The 20,000-nt window shown below is 42.7% G+C and overlaps 2 protein-coding genes across 2 annotated transcripts in view; both read right to left on the bottom strand.

Annotated features, from left to right (window-relative positions):
• The window catches only part of LOC143286096 (beta-1,3-glucan-binding protein-like), a 16,870-nt gene extending 11,908 nt beyond the window's left edge, over positions 1-4,962 (bottom strand). Inside the window, exons 1-3 of the mRNA XM_076593683.1 lie at positions 4,804-4,962; positions 2,223-2,315; positions 878-1,003 (exon numbers count right to left, since the gene is read on the bottom strand). Of these exons, the coding sequence (XP_076449798.1) occupies positions 878-1,003; positions 2,223-2,315; positions 4,804-4,915 (331 nt within the window). The 5' untranslated portion in view covers positions 4,916-4,962. The remainder of the gene's footprint in view (positions 1-877; positions 1,004-2,222; positions 2,316-4,803) is intronic.
• An 8,592-nt stretch (positions 4,963-13,554) lies between these two features.
• LOC143285753 (uncharacterized) lies at positions 13,555-18,747 on the bottom strand. Its single transcript, XM_076593167.1, has 3 exons — positions 18,062-18,747; positions 16,090-16,294; positions 13,555-15,504 (listed from the first exon to the last, which is right to left on the bottom strand). Exons 1-3 carry the CDS (start codon positions 18,701-18,703, stop codon positions 15,293-15,295), a joined length of 1,059 nt encoding a protein of 352 aa, XP_076449282.1. The 5' UTR covers positions 18,704-18,747; the 3' UTR covers positions 13,555-15,292.
• Between the last annotated feature and the right edge of the window lie 1,253 nt (positions 18,748-20,000).

The following is a 20,000-nucleotide window of genomic DNA, read 5'->3' as shown; positions in this document are numbered from 1 at the left end:
CAAAAAAAACAACAACAACAAAAAACAAAACAAAACAAAAACAAACAAACAAAAAAAAACCCACCCCGATTAATTAGAAGTAATCACAAACATGATAGGGTATGAGACACGATGCACTAACACAAATACACAAACATAATTATGCTGAAGCATTCACATTATTATATTTTCATACATATTTTTGCACACAATTTGTAAAAGAAAGCACACACACACACACACACACACACACACACACACACACACAGACAGACAGACAGGCAGACAGACGACAGACACGGAGATAAAGAGTCAGAGACAAGACAGAGAAAATCAAACGTGTGGTGAATATCACAGACAGAGGGACAGACTGACAGACAGACAGACACCGAGACGGGACACACAGAGCGACATAAAGACAGAGGGACAGGGTCACAGACAGCGGGTTCAGGGTAATGTTCAACTTTAGAATACTAAACTCAGGGGGGCTGTTTAGACGAAAAACAAAGGGTGTCTTAGGTTTTGTTTGTTTGTTTGTCAGCTAAGCTGTACGACCACTACTTTCCCATGGAACTGCGACAATTTTATACACAGTAAGCTCAGCCGATCACAGCCAGAGCAACCACCTGCAAGCCATTTTGACTGCTGATCACGCGGGTGGTCGCGTCATCAATCTCTGTGTGTGGCGTGCAGGTGGGGAAGGAGTACTCAGCTTACTGTGTATTTGTCGCAGTTTCATGGGAAAGGAGTGGTCCTAGAGCTTAGCTGAGGGTTCCATTCAACTCAGCGCGTCGAGGTGAGCCTAAAACACCCTTTGTTTTTCGTCTAAACAGCCCCCCTGAGTTTAGTATTCTAAAGTTGAACATTACCCGGGTTCAGGAAGGCAGTGTAACCCTACCATAGACCCACTGTGTGGTGGGTCCTTGCACTTTGCGGGACTTGCCCCAGGCCACCACGTTGAACTGCACAGAGTCACCAGGCTTCATCTCCACCTTGTCATCCCGCACCTGCCAGCGGCCGTCCGCTGCAAGGAACACGGGGTCATCGTCATTATATCGTCGTCATCGTCAACGTTATCGTCTTCGTTATCGTCATCGTGAAAGGCATCATGGACGTCATCATTGCTTGTTTCGACTTTTTTTTTTTTTTTTTTTTTTTTTTTTTTTTTTTTTAAGCATTTGCATGTGAAAATTAATACTTTGACAGTAAGTCTACAATCACATGGACATCATCACTTATTCAAACCTTTTTTTAAAAAAAAGATAACATTGCAAACGTGAAAACTGATACTTTGACAACATGTCTAAAATAGTCATTATGCGTCATTGGGAAAATCAAACAAAATCCCAGTGCATTCTACTTATTTCGGTCGTCATTACTTTGTACAATCTCATTGCAGCTTTTCTCATTGCTGGCTTCGTCGTCGACATCATCATCATCATCATCATCGTCGTCGTCGTCGTCGTCGTCGACATTGTCGATATTAACGGCATCATCGCAGCTTTTCTCGCGGCTGGCTTTGTCGTCTTCATCGTCGTTGTCGTCGTCGATGTCGTTGTCGTCATCATCGTCATTAAAATGCCCGTCTATCAGTGTCAGTTTTTCTTTCCTTATTACAATCATTATCACCGTCGTCATCATCCATGTCGAGATATGTCATCATTTCAGTTATAATCTATCTCAAAATGCATTCAAACGTTCAAAACCTGTAAGAATAATGCATGAAACTGCATCCGAATATTACGAAGAGATTATCGATCAGTCCATTTCGTACGACTGTATGAAGTATCATGAAGCTGAACTACCTGTTTTATTCTCAAATCTATAATCACTCTAGCGAACATTAGCCATCCTTATAACTTTTGAAACTGCAAGCAAATTTGTTCTCGACACAGTGCACAAAATGGACAAGCCTGAGACTCAGACTGACCGACGGCCTGAGAGAGAAGAGTTATAGAGAAAAATGGAGATAACTGGTTCCCAAATCATTGGTAGTATTCCTATGGTCTTGATCTTGAAGAGGGGAGAAGAAGGAGAAGAAGAAGGAGAAGGAGGAAGGATTGGGAGGAAGAGGAGAAGAAGAAAGAAATTATACTTCTTCATCTGCAGTTGGGGCTGGAAATCCCACTTTCAGTGACATGTACAAATGGGTTGGAATTTTTTTTTTTTTTACGTGTATGAATGTTTTTACCCCATCATGTAGGCAACCGTACTCCGTTTTCGGGAGTTGCGGGGAACCTGACCTGCTTTCATGGCCCGGGCAGTCTTGGGCAGCACTGATTTGGCCAGGTGTCCCAGCTGGTACTGGAACTCCACGTGCTTAATTTTCTGCACATCTGGAAAGAAAACATCAATTATTCAATCAGTCAGTCTGATTTGATGTGTTACGCACATCGTATTTTTGACTCACTTGTGTAAACAAGTGAGTCTATGTTTTAACCTGGTGTTCGGTTGTCTGTGTGTGTGTGTGTGTCTGTGTGTCCGTGGTAAACTTTAACATTGACATTTTCTCTGCAACTACTTTGTCAGTTGACACCAAATTTGGCATAAAAATAGGAAAAATTCAGTTCTTTCCGGTCATCTTGTTTAAAACAATATTGCGCCTCTGGGATGGGCACAAAAAAATAAAGAATGAAGCCTAATTATATGCAAACTGCATTTACTGTTATATTTATATTTTTTGTATTCTCTAAACTTGGCACTTTGATCTGATATTCTGACCCAACAGCTAGAGCAGTCATTATTATCATTTTTTGTTCAAACCGGAACTTCTTTTGCTAAGCATGGAAGTTTTATTTATTTTGCAAACGTTTTGGTGCAGATAGTAAGAAGGGAAATTACTCTGTAATGCTATGGGAGTTAATTTGCTTTAAACTGATATTTCTCATCTTAAACATTACATTTTGAAACAAGAGAGGCAAGGCCTTCAAGACTCACTTGTGATGCACTTTTTAAAAAAACATCCAAGCTTTTTATGTATTGAGTATAATTTCAAAATGTAATGTTTAAGATGAGAAAGATCAGTTTAAAGCAAACTAAGTCCCCCAGCAGAGTAATTTCCCTTGTTTTACTGTCTGCACCAAAATGTTTGCAATAAACAAAACGTCCATGCTTAGCAAAAGAAGTTCCTGTTTGAACAAAAAATGATAATAATGACAGATCTTTTGTTGGGTCGAATATCAGATCAAAGTGCCATGTTTAGAGAATATAAAAAATATAAATATAATAGTAAATGCATTATACTCAATACATAAAAAGCTTGGATTTTTTTTTAAAAGTGTATCACAAGTGAGTCTTGAAGGTCTCTCTTGTTCATACTTGTGTTTGTTTAATACATTTGCCTGTAGGTGTGTGGCTTTTTGTCTTTGTGTGTGTGTGTGTTTCTTTTGTTGTTATTTTTTGTGGGTTTTCTGTTTTTTGTTGTTGATTTTTTATAAGACTTCTTCAACACTGACTTTCGATAACACAAACACGCATACAGTAAATGCAAAACAATGTATTAAACCAGATGATTTCACATTACTCTGCATTTTTAGTTTTCTAAAAAAAAAATTTTTTTAAATGGGGTCCGATGTAGGTTAATGACTTCAATGAAATTAATCACTACTTGAAAATCACTATTCACATTACAACTCCGCAAATCTCATCATCGACTTCAAACTCTCCAGATCCCCTATTCACTTCTCCCCTCCCCCTCCCGCACCGAAAAATAAAGAAAGAAAATGAAAAGAACCCAGATACATGTAATTCGCTACGGACACACGTGTATCTATCAGAGTGGATTTCTTCTACATATTTTTTGCCAGATGACAACACTTCTGTTGCCAAACGTTCTTCTTTTTTTTTCCAGTGCTCCAAATGCGTGCTGCACACGGGACCTCTTTTAACCCTTTCACTGCCAGTCAATTCAGTGCAAAATTCCCTTGTGCTATAAACACAGTAAATAGGGTGTCTAAGTACAGCTGGGGATTCCCCCTGTGATGTGTAGAAAATATGGCCTATCCTACCACCGAACATTAAGAGCAGTAGGTTCATGGATAACAGACCCATGATCTGGTCACCCTTCAGTGATATGGGTCCTCTACCTAGCTGCTGCATAAATGCGAGTTTGGCAGTGAAAGGGTTAATCGTCTCATCAGAATGAAAGACTAAACGCTCCGTTTGATTTCCCAGTCTAACTTGGGAGAAAAGGGGCGAGAGCGGGAATCGAACCCACACCCTCACGAACACTTTTTTGGCAGATAAATGTCTTAATCGTTCTGTCACCTTCCTGCTTGTGTGTGTGTGTGTGTGTGTGTGTGTGTGTGTGTGTGTGTGTGTAAGAAAAGATACTTAGAAGGCAAATGACTGAAAAGAAACAAGAAAGAAATACATACATATACATGCTATTTACACATTAAATGATATTATAATTTATTATAAGTTTACAGTTGGACCAACAGCAAAGTCAGAGCTGTGTAATACATGGCTTCTCCATTGCAACGGGAAGTCACTTACTGCTGAATGACTATGACTCTCAAACTAGGAGCGCAAGATTGCACTTGCTCTTCATGCTGTAGCCTTGGGGGCTAGCCAGTTGGCCTTTTGGGAGCAATCCCAACGCCGACTGTCCTAAAACCTTTCACGGCCGAGAGAGTGGGGATGTAACTTGGGCAAAACACTCTCCACCATAATCAAAATTCTAGCCCAGATAGTTGGGACAGCAGTTGCCTCCTCTGCTGTTCTGATGGTCATAGTCGGACACGACTGACTATCATACAATATTATATATATGTGTTTATATACAGTAAATAAAGAATTAGAAAAAAAAAATAAAAATCTCACGAGGCATGGAGAACTCCAGAACACCGTCCTCAAAGGATACCATGACCTCCGGGAGACGGATCGACAGGCAGCTGCCCGCCATCATGGCGACCAACACCACCGCGGACAACATGGCTGGCACTCTTCCTAAGGCGGCTGAGGCCCTGAACGTGGGCGACTTCTGGAGCCCTTTTTATACAGCAGGCACCTGAAACGTCTCATACCCCTACCCCACACCCACCACCCCCTCAAGGTCAGCTGAGGGGTGGATTTGGGCTGGAGGAGAGATGATATGCGTGTCTTATCTGGTTTTATTTTGGGGGGGAGGTGGCCGGGGAGGGTTGGGGGGGGGGGGGGGGAGAAGTGGGAGGGGGGGAAGAAGTTGCTGTGGTGAAGTGTGGCGGGGTTTTATTGTTGAAGGTTCTTTGGTAAGGGTAAGCAAGGTTTTGGCCATTGAGGGGTTGAGTTCAGTTGAATGGACCACAGAATATGTTTGCCTGCTTTAGAATTTAGTGGAATGAGTTGGGTTTTTTTTTAAATCCTGTGTCGTCAAGTACACACACACACACACACACACACACACACACACACACACACACACACACACACATACACACACACACACACACACACACATACACACACACATACACGCGCGCTAGCGCACACGTACACGGGCGCGCGGACACGCACACACAGACACAGTCAGACAGACAGACAGACAGACACACACACACACACACACACACACACACACACACACACACACACCACCTTCAACATTATATTTGTAAAGAAATGTTCTTACTGGAAAATCTTTTGTTGCTGTAACACAAAACTATCATATAGAACCCCCCCTCCCCCTCTCTCTCCCTCCCTCTCTCTGTCTGTGCGCATGCGTGCGCACGCACGCGTGTTTGTGTCTGAGTCTGTGTGCGCGATAATCTGTCCAAATATGCCTCAACATCTGCTGTTGCAACAACAACAACAACAACAACAACAAAAAACGCTTCTTGAAATCACCGTTGACATTTACATCCAATCTTTTTTTGAAATCGTCAAGGGAGAAAGAAAGAGCATCACACACACACACACACACACACACACACACACACACACACAAGACAAGTGCATTTGCTTTTTCACTGCATATCTTCACCGACCCTTCTGAACGTGACCCAAATGTTTTCAAATGTCAAAAATGTCACCAACAATTTGTTCGATCTTTAGAGAACGAGAGCGCTGCTATTTTGCATGCTGCATGCATGTCACGAATCCAGAGAGTGTGCACGTTTCTTCGTTTTATTTTGATGAAAATGTTTTTTTTTTTTTTAACTTTCACGAATGATTATGTTTATTTGACAGCAAAGTGTTGACGTACTGGTCTTTAGTGTCACCGCTGATCTCACTATGTTATTTTTTTTGGGTGGTCAGTCAAGGTCTACAAGATAGAAAATACGGTGTAAGGATATTGATTATCTCCAAAAAGAGACATTGTTGACACTTTTGCTGATAAAAAAAAAAGGTGACAGAGAAAAATATAATTCATGCACATTTACATTTTTTACTTTTATCCACAGAAATCTGATCGTGCTCACACGTTTAAAGAGGAACACTAATTCATAATGAATATATGGCTGATGCACAGTATAACCGCCCATAATGAACGCCATGCCAAGTGAAGCAGATTTTTAAATAATGACGACGACGATGATGATGATGATGATAATAATAATAACAATAACAACAATAATAATTTCGCTGGCTATTTTTGTTGTTGTTGCTAATTCACAAGATATGTTTGGTTTTATATATACACCCATTATTTGCTTTATAGTCATCTATGCTTACTTTGAGTGTGTTTCTTGTCACAGCTCGGCCAAACTATTTACAAACTCTGCCGATAAGGTGTCCGAACAAAGGCAGTGAAAACTCTCTGTTTTTTGTTGTTGTTGTTGTTGTTTTTTGTTGTTGTTGTTGTTGTTTCACCCATCGACCCCTGTCACCCCACTCTGCATGGTCTTTTCCCCAAAAACATTGATAAGTTCTGTTCTGATGGAGGAGCTGTTATCTTTAACCCCTTAAATGCTGCTGACGTGGGTTATTGATCAGTAAAGGGCTGTTGTCCAACCGAGAGAAGACAGAAGATACAGGTCAGGATGTTAGTCTTCTTCTTCTGCGTTCACTGGTATGCACACGAGTGGGCTTTTACGTGTATGACCGTTTTTACCCCGCCATGTAGGCAGCCATGCTCCGTTTTCGGGGGTGTGCATGCTGGGTATGTTCTTGTTTCCATAACCCACCGAACGCTGACATGGATTACAGGATCTTCAACGTGCGTATTTGATCTTCTGCTTGCATATACACACGAAGGGGGTTCAGGCACTAGCAGGTCTGCACATATGTTGACCTGGGAGATCGTAAAAATCTCCACCCTTTACCCACCAGGCGCCGTCACCGTGATTCGAACCCGGGACCCTCAGATTGACAGTCCAACGCTTTAACCACTCGGCTATTGCGCCCGTCCAGGATGTTAGTCATCATCCCTTATTTGAGCTCCTTCCTACTGTCACTGAATGATTTTGGTTCAGCAATATATATATATATATATATATATATATATATATATATATATATGCCACTTTAAAGTACTCAAAAAGTAAGTTCTTCCACTTCGAATTATGGCCACCGCGATTTGATTTCATCGTCGTTCGTCAGCTAAGGGGTTAAAGAGATAAACAATGAAAATAGGCTGTGGTGGAAAAGGTTGTGTGGTTCGAGAGCAGATTGTAGGACATCTTGAAGAGCTGAGAATAGTCAGCAAGGATTTGTTTAGTAAGTATCCGCGAGCTTGCAAGATAACCTTGGCGTAGCTGGTTCATAAACGAACCTTTTTTTCTTCTTTTTTTTTAAATTTTTTTTTTAGTAAAATCAGCAGCTTACTATTGACAGTTACTGCCAAACAAGTTGTCGTCTTTTCATTTTTATCATTTCTATTTCTTTTCTTCTTTTTTTTTTCTTTTTTTTTTAAGGTTTATTAGTCGTAATGGCACCCAGAGCAAATCATAATTTAACGATGCATTATCATAAGCGGGCTGGGTTTTTGCGAAGATCCGGTAGCTATTCTCTCTTTTCTTTTCTTTTTCTTTTTTTCTTTTTTTTTTCCACTGACAGCAAGATTGCGTAGTGCATATGGGTCAGTCCTTACGCTCTGACATATTATTATTATTATTATTATTATTATTATTATTATTATTATTATTATTATTATTATTATCTACGCCTAATCTTGAAAATAAGCCCTAGGGCGTTTACAAATAGAACACATATGTAAATATCAAAAAGGGAGAAACTGACCACAAGATACCAAACATTATCAAAAATTATTCAACCCCCCCCCCTCCCCACACACACACACAATACACACAAGCACACGCGCACGCAAATACACACAAGTCATAGCACACAATCGTAAATAGTACACAATCAATAATACAACCAACATTCTGGAAACAAACTGACGTCCTGTATTGTATTGTATTGTATTGTATTGTATTGCACTGTATTGTATTGTATTGTATTGTATTGTATCGTATCGTATCGTATCGTATCGTATCGTATCGTGTCACAGCATATTTGTTTGTGTGAAATTCAGGCTGCTTTCCCTGGGAAGAGTGCGGTCGCCAGAGTGCAGCGCCACCATTGTTTATTCCATTTGTTTGTTGTTTTTTTGTGGTTTTTTTTTCTGTCTGCCAGTGTATTTGTTTTATCATCAAACTTGATTTTTATTCTCAATTTTGTCAGGGGGAAACCTTTTGATGCCGTAGATTCTTTTAAATCCCCGCAAAGTACATGCTGCACACAGTATCTAGTATTTTCGTCCTCATCCAAAGGACTATCACCCAGACCGCCACTCAAGATGAAGTGAAGGGGGCAGAGTGATGAAAATTCTGCTCTGTACATGGGACTCGAACTTGCAGCACACTCGGTTCCTAGTCGGGTGCGTCACCACTAGGCCACCGTTCGTCTGTGCCTGTGTGTGCAACAGAACCTAGATCCCATTTCTGAGCTGTTGTATTCCATACCCTTTTACGGTCGTCGGGGCAGTGAATTCACATCCACCGTGTCCAGGGCTCGGCATAGGACGGCGGGGCCGAGTCCTCCCTTTCAACCATTTTAACCCTCCCCAACCGAAGTCAGGTACCCATTTTTTTACACTTTGGTGGAATAAGGAAAACCGGAGTAATGTCCCTTTCAACCATTTTAACCCTCTTCAACCAAATTCAGGTACCCATTTTTACACTTTGGTGGAATAAGGAAAACCGGAGTAATGTCCCTTTCAACCATTTTAACCCTCCCCAACCGAAGTCAGGTACCCATTTTTTACACTTTGGTGGAATAAGGAAAACCGGAGTAAAGTTCCTTTCAACCATTTTAACCCTCCCCAACCGAAGTCAGGTACCCATTTTTTACACTTTGGTGGAATAAGGAAAACCGGAGCAATGTCCCTTTCAACCAGTTTAACCCTCCCCAACCGAAGTCAGGTACCCATTTTTTACACTTTGGTGGAATAAGGAAAACCGGAGTAAAGTTCCTTTCAACCATTTTAACCCTCCTCAACCGAAGTCAGGTACCCATTTTTTACACTTTGGTGGAGTGAGGAAAACCGGAGTTAAGTTCCCTTACCCAAGGACACTACACCTGGTCGAAACGAGGGATCGAACCCCGACCACTGGATCAGAAATCCGACGACTTACCCACTCTGCCACGGGGCCTCAACTCGTTTTAAATTCATTCCCAACCGTCGTCTTCCACCCCTCCCCCCACCCCCCTCACCTTCCTCCCCCCCCCCCCCCCCCTCCCCTCCTGCTTTTTTCACCCCACTTGTTTCAGTTTGAAACTTTTGTATTAACTATGTTGATAATGTAAAAATGTGTGCTTGTATCCCTGGTTTTCTTCTTGGAATACATTATGGATATGATTATTCTCCATGTCTTTTGCTAAAAGAAAAAAAAGGTGCAGTTGTATGAGGCTGTAAAATTCCTAGAGTTAATTGGGAAAAGACAACCTGCTTTATAGTTCCCCGTGGTTAAACTCAATGCTACTATTATTATTGCCAGTTATTTGATAGGTATTTCCTTCTTTCCGTGATCGGTAGATTGAGTGGAGGAGGGGGTGGGAAGGAGAAGAAGAAGGAGAGAGAGAGAGAGAGAGAGAGAGAGAGAGAGAGAGAAGGGGGTAGTGGGGTCGTACACATAGACATAAAGACTGATATAGTCGAGAACTGAACTGAGAAACAGCCAAATCCGTAAGCATACTGACTAATAGATGGATATAGATAATTTTGAAAGGTTGGAAACTGTGAATTATTACCGACAACAGGACGTTCATGTATTCATTTCCATTATCATACAAACCGAAGTGTCTGCTCTAACCGGGCGAAATATCTGTAGACCACGACGCATGATTTATCTGTCCCGCTGATATAAAAGGAGACCATGTTTGTGACAGGTGTTCCATTTACATGCTGAGTCAAAGGTCAGCACGAAACACAGCAAATACTGTTGGTATTGTTGTTGTTGTTTATGTTGTTGTTTTAATTGTGTTGTTGCTGTTGAGCAGCTTTTGTTGTCTACATCGTCGTCTTTATTGTTTGTGTGTGTGTGTGTGTGTGTGTGTGTGTGTGTGTGTGTGTGTGTGTGTGTGTGTGTGTGTGTGTGTGTGTGTGTGTGTTGTTGTTGTTGTTGTTTTGGTTTTCCAGTGCTGACTAAGATTACCTAAGCTTTATTATCATTATCAATATTATGGTTACTATTACGATCATGATTGTGGCTATGATAATTATGAACATGTCTATGGTGATGATGTTGATGCTTATCAGTAGCAGTAATAGTTGTTGTCGTCGTCGTTGTAGTAGTAGCAGTACTACAAGTAGTAATCGCTGTATTAGTAGTAATCGCTGTATTTTTTTTCTCATTAATATCACAGTTGTCCTTATGTTTAATATTGTTAGCTCTTAAGTTTTTAATGTAGTCTGCTTGCAACGTGTTTTAATTTGGAATGTATATATACCTTTCTTGCCATTGGAATACCAACTATTAAGCCACCCCCCACCCCACAATAAACGAAGGAAAATATAATGAAAAAGCCTATTCCTGCTGAACACAGATGACCCCAAATGTACGTGTAAGGTTCAGAACCGAACGACCAGTACGTGGAATCAGTGAGACCTTGAACTGACCGGTACTGCTGACCAGCATAGTCGAGATAAGACCAGAAAGGACGAGACAGCGAATCATGGGTCAGTCAGAACTGTCATAGAGTACAAAGCATTATCGATCATGATCATCAAGTGTTGATACCTTGGTTGTGAGATGTTGTTGTGGCTGGTACAGTCCAGAAGAAGAAGAACGTCAAAAAACAGATGAATGAATAGAAAATTATTATACATATATATAAATATAAATAAATAAAACCCCATCCTACCAGCGCTGAAGGGACTGCTATGAGTAACACAGACTTGAGGGACGGGTAGGGGAAGGAGCGGAGGCAAGGCAGGGACAACCCTCATTGTTGTCCTGGGTCACTGTACGTACGCAGAGTTGTATGCAGCATACGGGGCCTCGAGTCTATCGTCTCAATCGAATGACAGGCACCCAGGACACCACTGACGGTCAAGTAGGTGGAGGCAGTACAAATCCTAGTCCGTATGTGGGACTCGACCCATATGATCCCTTGCTTCCTAGTCGGGCCCATTACCTCTAGGGCACTGCTCCGTTTCAGTCAGGAAATGATAACTGTCAGTTGGCTCGACCCACGTAGACAGCCTGTAGTGCAAATGACTTCGTGTTTGTAAGGCGCTCAGAGCTTGGTGTCTGACCGAGGATAGGTGCTAAAAAGTGATTTTCTCATCATTGCCATCATCATCATCATCATCATCATCATCATCACCAGCCGTGCCACCCCCGTGGGGATGCCGGGGGTCTTTCAGTATAAATAGCATCCCCGCCTTCTGGAAATTCTGTGCTACAAATTGCCTTCTTTCTATAACTCTCTTTGTTTCTGCCTTTTTTTTTTCTTTTCTCACTGTTGTCTCCTTTTTCTGCCTTCCCAGTCCATTCCCCTTTCTTTTTTCAAGCAAGCCTTGACATTTTTCTCTCTTTCCCGCTGTCTATGATGTACTATCCGTGCTGTTTTGCTCTGGCGATTAGGTATTGAGATGTAAACACTGAGATGGGCACTGGCTGCCCATTCTGCAGTGTTATTTGCCTATATCTATGGCCTTTTTCATGTTTTTTTTGTTTTGTTTTTTTTGGTTTAGCTTTGGAGTATTGTTTTTGGTTGTTGTTGTTGTTGTTTTTTCCTTTTTAATGATTTTTGTGTGACTTGGGGATGATAAATTAAGCGGAATGGCTGGCGTCCTCAGCATGGCCTATTCTTATTTTCCCTAAGGAGCTGAATAGTTGGGATGCTGTGTCATGAACTGTACTTTGTGGGTTAGTCTTAGTCTTAGTTTTCTTGCGTGTGTGTGTGTGTGTGTGTGTGTGTGTGTGTGTGTGTGTGTGTGTGTGTGTGTAGATGTGACAGTTTTGTGTTGACGCGGTTGAGCATTTGTATGGTTCGACAGTCCTGATATGGCCCTGTGCGGTCGGCTGTACTATAAGCAGCAAGAACAACAACAAGAACACCAGTTGTTGTGGTGGTTGTTAAATCAGTCCATTGCTTGTTCACTTCAGCATTTCGGTTTCATCCCTTGATTCCAGCTGCCTGAAACGTCCATGAGAGGAAACTGACTTACTAGAGAAAATTATCCGCATTCACACACAGACACAGACACACACACAGACACACAGACACACAGACACACACACACACACACACACACACATACAAACAAGACCACACACTAACACGCGCATACACACACGCGCACGGACATACATACATACACACATATACACACGCTCGCACACTGTCACTGATCGTTCCTTTGATTGAATAATTACTTGATATGCATAAATCATTTTGATCACTGGTATATCTGGAGCTGACACATAGCTGAATGAATAAGATCACAAAAAAGAAAAACAAAACAAAACAAACAAATAAATAAATAAATAATAATAATGATCATGTCGCAAACAATCACTTCAGCAATCTCAACACGCACGTCGTGAATCATTTTTAGCTTCTTTATTTCTCCAAACTGAACACAGTGAACATAGCCATGACATGATACGTCTTCGTATGAAAGAATGAACGAAACACAATTGTAAAAACATCTCTCTCTCTCTCTCTCTCTCTCTCTCTCTCTCTCTCTCTCTCTCTCTCTCTCTCTCAACATCCTTCTCACACTTACACACTGCAATATCGTAGATTTTTAAATCAAATATTTATCAATGGACATCGACTTTGTGCGTTGAAACAAACTGTAATGACACGAGAGAATGGGGAGGGAATGGGGTTTATGTCTATGAGTTTTTCCCCTTGCTGGCAGGCAAAAATCAAAGACACAATAACGTCACAACAGATGTCGTGTCTTTAATTAATAAAACTCACAACGGAAGTGCCACAACAATCCATCATGAAATAGCAAACACACACACACACACACACACACACACACGCACGCACGCACGCACGCACGCATGCCCACACACATCACGCACGCACGCACGCCGCGCGCGCGCGTGCACACACACACACACACACACACACACACACACACACACAAATACACACGCACACACATCAATACATTAAGTAATCCGAACTTTTCAATTTATGCAAATCATTTTTTTTTTCCAACGTGGAAACACATCAAACGTAAAAAGCTCTCTCTTTGTAGTTTGCGACGCCGTGAGGTAAAGCAATTGCAATGTAATGTACTCCGCAGTCCATTTCAAATCGACGGTGGACGGGCGCAATAGCCGAGTGGTTAAAGCGTTGGACTTTCATTCTGAGGGTCCCAGGTTAGAATCTCGGTAACAGCGCCTGGTGGGTTAAAGGTGGAGATTTTTACGATCTCCCATGTCAACTAATGTGCAGACCCGCAAGTGCCTGAACCCCATTCATGTGTATACGCAAGCAGAAGATCAAATATGCACGTTAAAGATCCTGTAATCCATGTCAGCGTTCGGTGGGTTATGGAAACGAGAACATACCCAGCATGTACACCCCCGAAAACGGAGTATGGCTGCCTACATGGCTGGGTAAAAACTGTCATACACGTAAAAGCCCACTCGTGAAGAAGAAGAAGAAAGCGACGGTGAACAAGGTCTTTTGGATGTACTCTGTGTGTGTGTGTGTGTGTGTGTGTGTGTGTGTGTGTGTGTGTGTGTGTGTGTGTGTGAAGTTTTCATACGATGTTATAGCATTCACATTGATGTTTTCGGGGAGGTTTTTTCCCCCGAAAGATAAAGAGACGATAAGGACGGTCAGACGAAAGGACGAAGGAGCAGACGAGAAGACAGACAGACAGACAGACACACAAACAATTCATTGAATTGTATTTTTGGCCCAGCCCAGCCGTAGGACATTATAAGAAAAGAAACAAAAAGAAAGAAAAACAAACAAACAAACACACACACACAAAAACAACAACAACAAAAACAAAACCAAAAAAAAACAACAAAAAAACAGAGAGACAGAGTTAGTGTAAATTTGAAAACCAGGCAATCGGAAATCGCAAGAGAGAGAGTTAGGTTAAAGTTATCATAAGTTTCACAGCCATCGTAGCAGTGAATTCATACCCACTGTGTCCAGGGCTTTGCATGCATTATTGGAAGGCGGAGCCCAGTCCCCTCCTTCCGTCGTTTTAACCCTTCCCCAACCGAAGTCAGGTAGGTAGCCATTCACACCTGGGTGGAGTTAAGAAAATCGGACGAAAGTGCCTTTTGCCAGCGACACAACAACAGGCCGAAACGGGGAATCGAACCATGACCATTGGATCATAAGTCCAACAACGCCGTATAGATTCTACCACACTGCAATACGGGAGAGAGGGTAGAATGTGGAAAAGATTATCTTTCTTTTCTTTTCTTTTCGTTTGCTTTCTGTGCCGTTCACTTTTGCTGAAAAGCCGCGCCATTTTACGTCATGTCAAGTCCTAGGTTGAGTCATTTTTTTTTGTATCTTAATGCATCAGTTCCCATTCAAGATACACCGTATGTTGGGGTTCGGGGGTAGGGGGTGGAATATGAGCATACAAGAAAAAAAAAAAGCAGTCGGTTACGAGGGATTTTCGCCCCGTCTGACCACTAAGTCACACCTCCAGAGCATCTTGGGGTAGCTCTATGAGTCAACAACTTGTTCCAGAGAGTGACGGCCGCCCTTTTCTGCTTCCAGTTCCAAACACAGGTGTAATAATTATTCATCATCCAAGATATGATTCAAACTACCATCGCTCTTTCCTTCTTCCAGTTCCAAACACGGATGTGATAATTTATCATCCAAGGTAGGATCCAAACTACCATCGCTGCATTGCTCTCTTGTTTGTCGTGTTACGTCTCTACTTGGTTCTGTGACTGTGCTTGTGTGGAGACTTGCTCTTGTGCTGCTTGCCTGCCTTATGTCCCTTGAGGTCGTCGAACTGACCGGAACGAACGCCGCTCCCTTTGGAACGGCCAGGCGCCACGCACATGCGCACAGGAGGTGACGTCATTTCCTCTTCCTCGCTGTTTTCATCGTCCGCGGATGAGTGCGTCTTCTTTCTGGACGCCGCTGTAACAAAACCAAACCATGAATGAATAAATGAATGAATGATTGTTTGATTGATTAACGATACGATTATTTATATAGCGACCATCCTCAGTTAGAGACCAAGTACTAAGCGGTTAGACATTCAAAACAAAACAGATTTGTTCTAGTTCCTTTTTTTTTCATTCCGAAAGCAAGCACAGACACGCATTACACACTACACTAACACATGTTACACACTGCATATGCACACGCACGCACACACAAACACACACACATACACTCTCTCTCTCTCTCTCTCTCTCTCCTCTCTCTCTCTTAATATATATATATATATAATATATTATATAATATACTGACGACGTGGGAATGGCTGATGATTGTTTGTTTGTTGTTGTTTTTCATTCAAAAAGATACATGCAAGAGGTGTTGTCACTTCTGTTTGACAAGTTTTTTACTATACTAAATAATAATAATATACTGCGCTGATAAAATAGTATATATATATATATATCCACACACACACACACAAACACACACACACACACACACACACACACACACACACACACACACACACACACACACAAAACACACACTCATACTCACGTTTCGCTGAAGACGATCTGTGACGATCGCCCTTTCGCGTCAGCATAGGGGAGAATACTCTGTACAGCTTGTCCTTGGCCACTGACAGAGTGGATTTCTCCGAGCCTTGCTTCCGCTTGCCCTCACTTCCGTTTCCGCCTTTGCTGGTGCATGTCGGGACGGGCTGTTTGTCTTCGAGGCGGCTGGAGCTTCGACGAGGACTTTTCTGAAAATAAAAATGTGTATGCATGTATGAAGACATCACAATTGTCAGACAGTGCCAGAATCAGCGATACATTTCTTGTAGCTGTACTGCTACCAGGAAGAGGGATAAAAGAATGTCAGAATAAGGAAAGGGGAATCATAAAGGCAAAACTGACGACGTGGGGAATGGTGGATGATTGTTTGTTTGTTGTTGTTTTTCATTCATAAAAGATACATGCAAGAGGGTGTTGTCACTTTCTGTTTTGGACAAGTTTTATATATATATATATATATATACTGCGCTGATAAAATAGGTATTTAAATCAATGAATGAGAAAGGCTTTGGATAGGTAAATACATAATGAAAGAAAGAAAGAAGAAGGGGCGGGGAGTAGGAAGCGTTGCTGGAGGTTGGGGGTGACGGGAGGTAGTGAGATGCAGACTAGGAAGAGGAAGTGTGTGTGTGTGGGGGGGGGGGGGGGGATGGGGGGGGGGTGAGGGGGGAGAAAGCAGGATTAGTCCGTCTGAGACTCTGCAAGGAGCTCCAGTCCGCTAAACATTTATTCTCTCCTGCTGAGTGTAGGCTCGGTCAGATCACACAGTCTGGCATTCAGTCTGGGGCTCAAAAAGTGCCTTCGCTCTTTTCTCTCATCGGATTGACTCTGCTTCATGATTGGGTTCTGTCTGTCTGGATTCTTTCGCTTCGCGTTTCATGTGTATTGTGTGTAGTGTGTGTGTGTGTGTGTGTGTGTGTGTGTGTGTGTGTGTGTGTGTGTGTGTGTGAGATGGAGATTTTCGAGAGAACTTGTAGACTTTGTTTATTCACCCCAGCTGGGTAGATTGAGCGCGTGAGTAAATTCTGACAAATATCATCAACAAAAATGAAACAAAAGACAGGAAACAGCGTCACGAATGTCAAAAACATGACTACAACCACAAACAACCTACTGCTATTATGAGAAAAACAACAACAACAACAACAACAGGAAATATCTAACCGAAACATGAACAGGACGAAATCAACAACAGGAGAACCCCGAAGATGTCACAATACAAAGAAGGAGAAGAGGAAGGTAGTAACAGAAGGAGAGTAGAAGAAGATAAGGGGATAAGGGAGAGAAGAAACAGAGAGAGAGTGAGAGTAAGAGAGAGAGAGAGAGAGAGAGAGAAAGGCACAGAATATCGAATGAGAGGGGGTGATATAAAGAGAGAGAGAGAGACTTGGGTGTGGGTGAGAGAGGGAGGGTGGAAAAGGGGAGGGAGGAAGAGATGCTAGGAGAAGGAGGAGGAGAGGAAGGAGAGGGCAGAAGTGAGAAGAACACAGTACAGAGGAAGCAAATTAAGGGAAAAGAGGAAATGGACCGGGAGGAGAAACAACAAGAAGAATAACAAAACAGCAACACGACAACGAAAAAAAAATAGAACGAGCAGAAGAAACAACAACAACAACAACAACAGCGATAACAACAACAGAAGAGAACAGGAAACAACAGAGATAGCAACATTAATAACAACAGCGAGACGAGCAGCGGCACCATCAATAACAACTGAAGCAACAACAATCAAGCAACAGCAACAACAACAACAACGGAAGCACAACCGCCAACAAAACAACAGCAGAAGCTACAACAACAGTATGAAATGTTGCCATCCAGAACAACAACACAATAGATAGATAGACATATAGATAGATTAGAAAACAACTGGACACCAAACAGCACTCGCAAACAACACCACTGACATAACACCAACCAACTAAGCAAACAAACCTACACCCTAAAATACTCACCGGCAAAAAATGAGAAAGCAGCGGACTCTTCGACCTCGTCGAAGAGACCGTGACCTTGGCCAGGCGTTCGCCTTGAACCTCCACGTCCAACCACCGGCCTGCATTGTCGCTCTGGGAACGCGGCGGGCGAGGGCTGGGAGACCTGGACGGCCCTCTTCCGCTTCCGGTCCCACTTCCGGTTCCGCCAGGGAAGAGAACTTCGTGGTAAGTCGGGGGCGAGTAATAAAAGTTCCCCTCCTCATCAGCACCATCATCATCTTCGTAGTCGACGTCGTAATCGTCGTCGTTGTTGTTGTTGTTGTTGGGGCTGTGGTAGCTTTGCGGGAAGTGGATGTGGTGGTGGTGGTTGTGGTGGTGGTTGTGACAATCATGGTGGTGATGGCAGCGAGGATGGTGCTGGTTGTGGCGGTGGGGCTGGTGGCGGTGGTTGGTGGTGGAGGAGGCGTCTCCCCCGTTGACGTTGAAGAGACCGAAGAGGGGCCCGTTGGTGACAGCCTCCTCGTAGGACGGGAGGCAGTTGGAGCAGGAGGAGAGGCTCCGCTGGCTGGAGGACAGCGAGCCGTTGAGGGCGTTGAGGTGCATCATGCCCGAGGAGTCCGGCGAGTAGCGGCTGTTGCTGGAGATCACTGGGATGGTGAACATGGTGGAGAACGGTGCTGGTGGTGGTGGTGGTGCTGGTGGTGGTGATGGTGGTGATAGTGTTGTGGTGACCTGGATGGGAGGAGAGGGGAAGGAGAAAGGGTGAATATTTTTTTTACAAGTATACATGATAATAAGTGATTAAAGTTCACATTAAATATTCTTTTTATTTCATGTTTCAGTTCGTTCCAGTTTCGATTTCACATGAACGAGAGGTTTCAAGCAAAAAAAAAAAAAAAAAAAAAAAAAAAAAAAAAAAAAAAAAAAAAGGAACGGTGCACATAATGTGATCAAGAGGAATCGTTCAACCAAACAATCAGTCAATCAATCAATTAAGCGGTCAATCAATCAATTACAAAGTGATTGAGTTGTGCGAAGAGAGAGAGAGAGAGGGAGAGAGAGAGAGAGAGAGAGAGAGAGAGAGAGAGAGAGAGAGAGCGGAATGACGGAGGAAGGTGATTGGTTGATTATGTTAGCTAGCTGAAAAAAAGCCAAACACACGGGCGCGTGAATATCCGAAGTACTTAAGTAACAAAAATAAACAACTTTTGTGGTTAAAGTTCAACAGATTTACGATGACACGACATTGAATGTTGACATTATACCTGCCTATCTGTTGAAAGGCTTGAGGTTGAATCTCTTCTTAAGAGTTATCTTCTTTCTTGATCTTCTTCTTGTTCTTGTTCTTCTACATATTATTGTTATTCGTGTTCTAATTCTTCGTCTTCTTCCTATTTCTTTCTTCTTCGCTTTATTCTTCTCTTTCTCGTTCTTGTTCTGATTATCCTTCTTCTACGCCTTCTCCTCCTTCTTCTTCTCGTTCCTTTCTCCTTCAGGTTTCGCTTCTTCCCCTTCTTCTTCGTTGTCTTCTCCTTCGTTCTCCTACTGTTGCTTCTTCTTTGTCTCCTTCTTCTCTGCCGATCTTGTTTCTGCGCTCTGTTTTATATCCCCGCTCTCTCTCTCTCTCTCCCTCACTCGCTTACATATATCGTCTCTTCCGTTTCCTCTCCGAAAATAGCAACCGCTCCTTGCTTCAAAACGAATGGCTGACCAGTCATCCCGTAATGCTGGTGTTTTCCGGTGTTACCGCCTCAAAGTTACCCCCCCCCCCCCCCCTAACTGGGTTCTAGAAACCCCGGCGTCTTTCTCGGTGGGCCATCTTGGAATTGCTCCCTTGGGGGGGGGTATTTTGTGGTGTGGTGTGTCAAGATCGAAACCCCCCTCCCCCTCCCCCCCCCCACCCCCCAACCCCACCCATGCCTGCCTCCCACCCTGTAGTTGTAAATTACATCCTGCCTAT

Source organism: Babylonia areolata, chromosome 9 (genome assembly GCF_041734735.1).
Source record: "Babylonia areolata isolate BAREFJ2019XMU chromosome 9, ASM4173473v1, whole genome shotgun sequence".
Taxonomy (NCBI): domain Eukaryota; kingdom Metazoa; phylum Mollusca; class Gastropoda; order Neogastropoda; family Buccinidae; genus Babylonia; species Babylonia areolata.
This window is presented reverse-complemented; position numbering and strand designations above follow the sequence as displayed.

Coding starts and splice junctions, on each gene's coding strand:
- LOC143285753 (XM_076593167.1), bottom strand. CDS start 18,703: ATGTTCACCATCCCAGTGATCTCCAGCAACAGCCGCTACTCGCCGGAC. Junction 16,295..18,061: donor TGCTTTCTCATTTTTTGCCG/GTGAGTATTTTA, acceptor TTTTATTTTCAG/AAAAGTCCTCGTCGAAGCTC. Junction 15,505..16,089: donor CAGATCGTCTTCAGCGAAAC/GTGAGTATGAGT, acceptor GTTTTGTTACAG/CGGCGTCCAGAAAGAAGACG.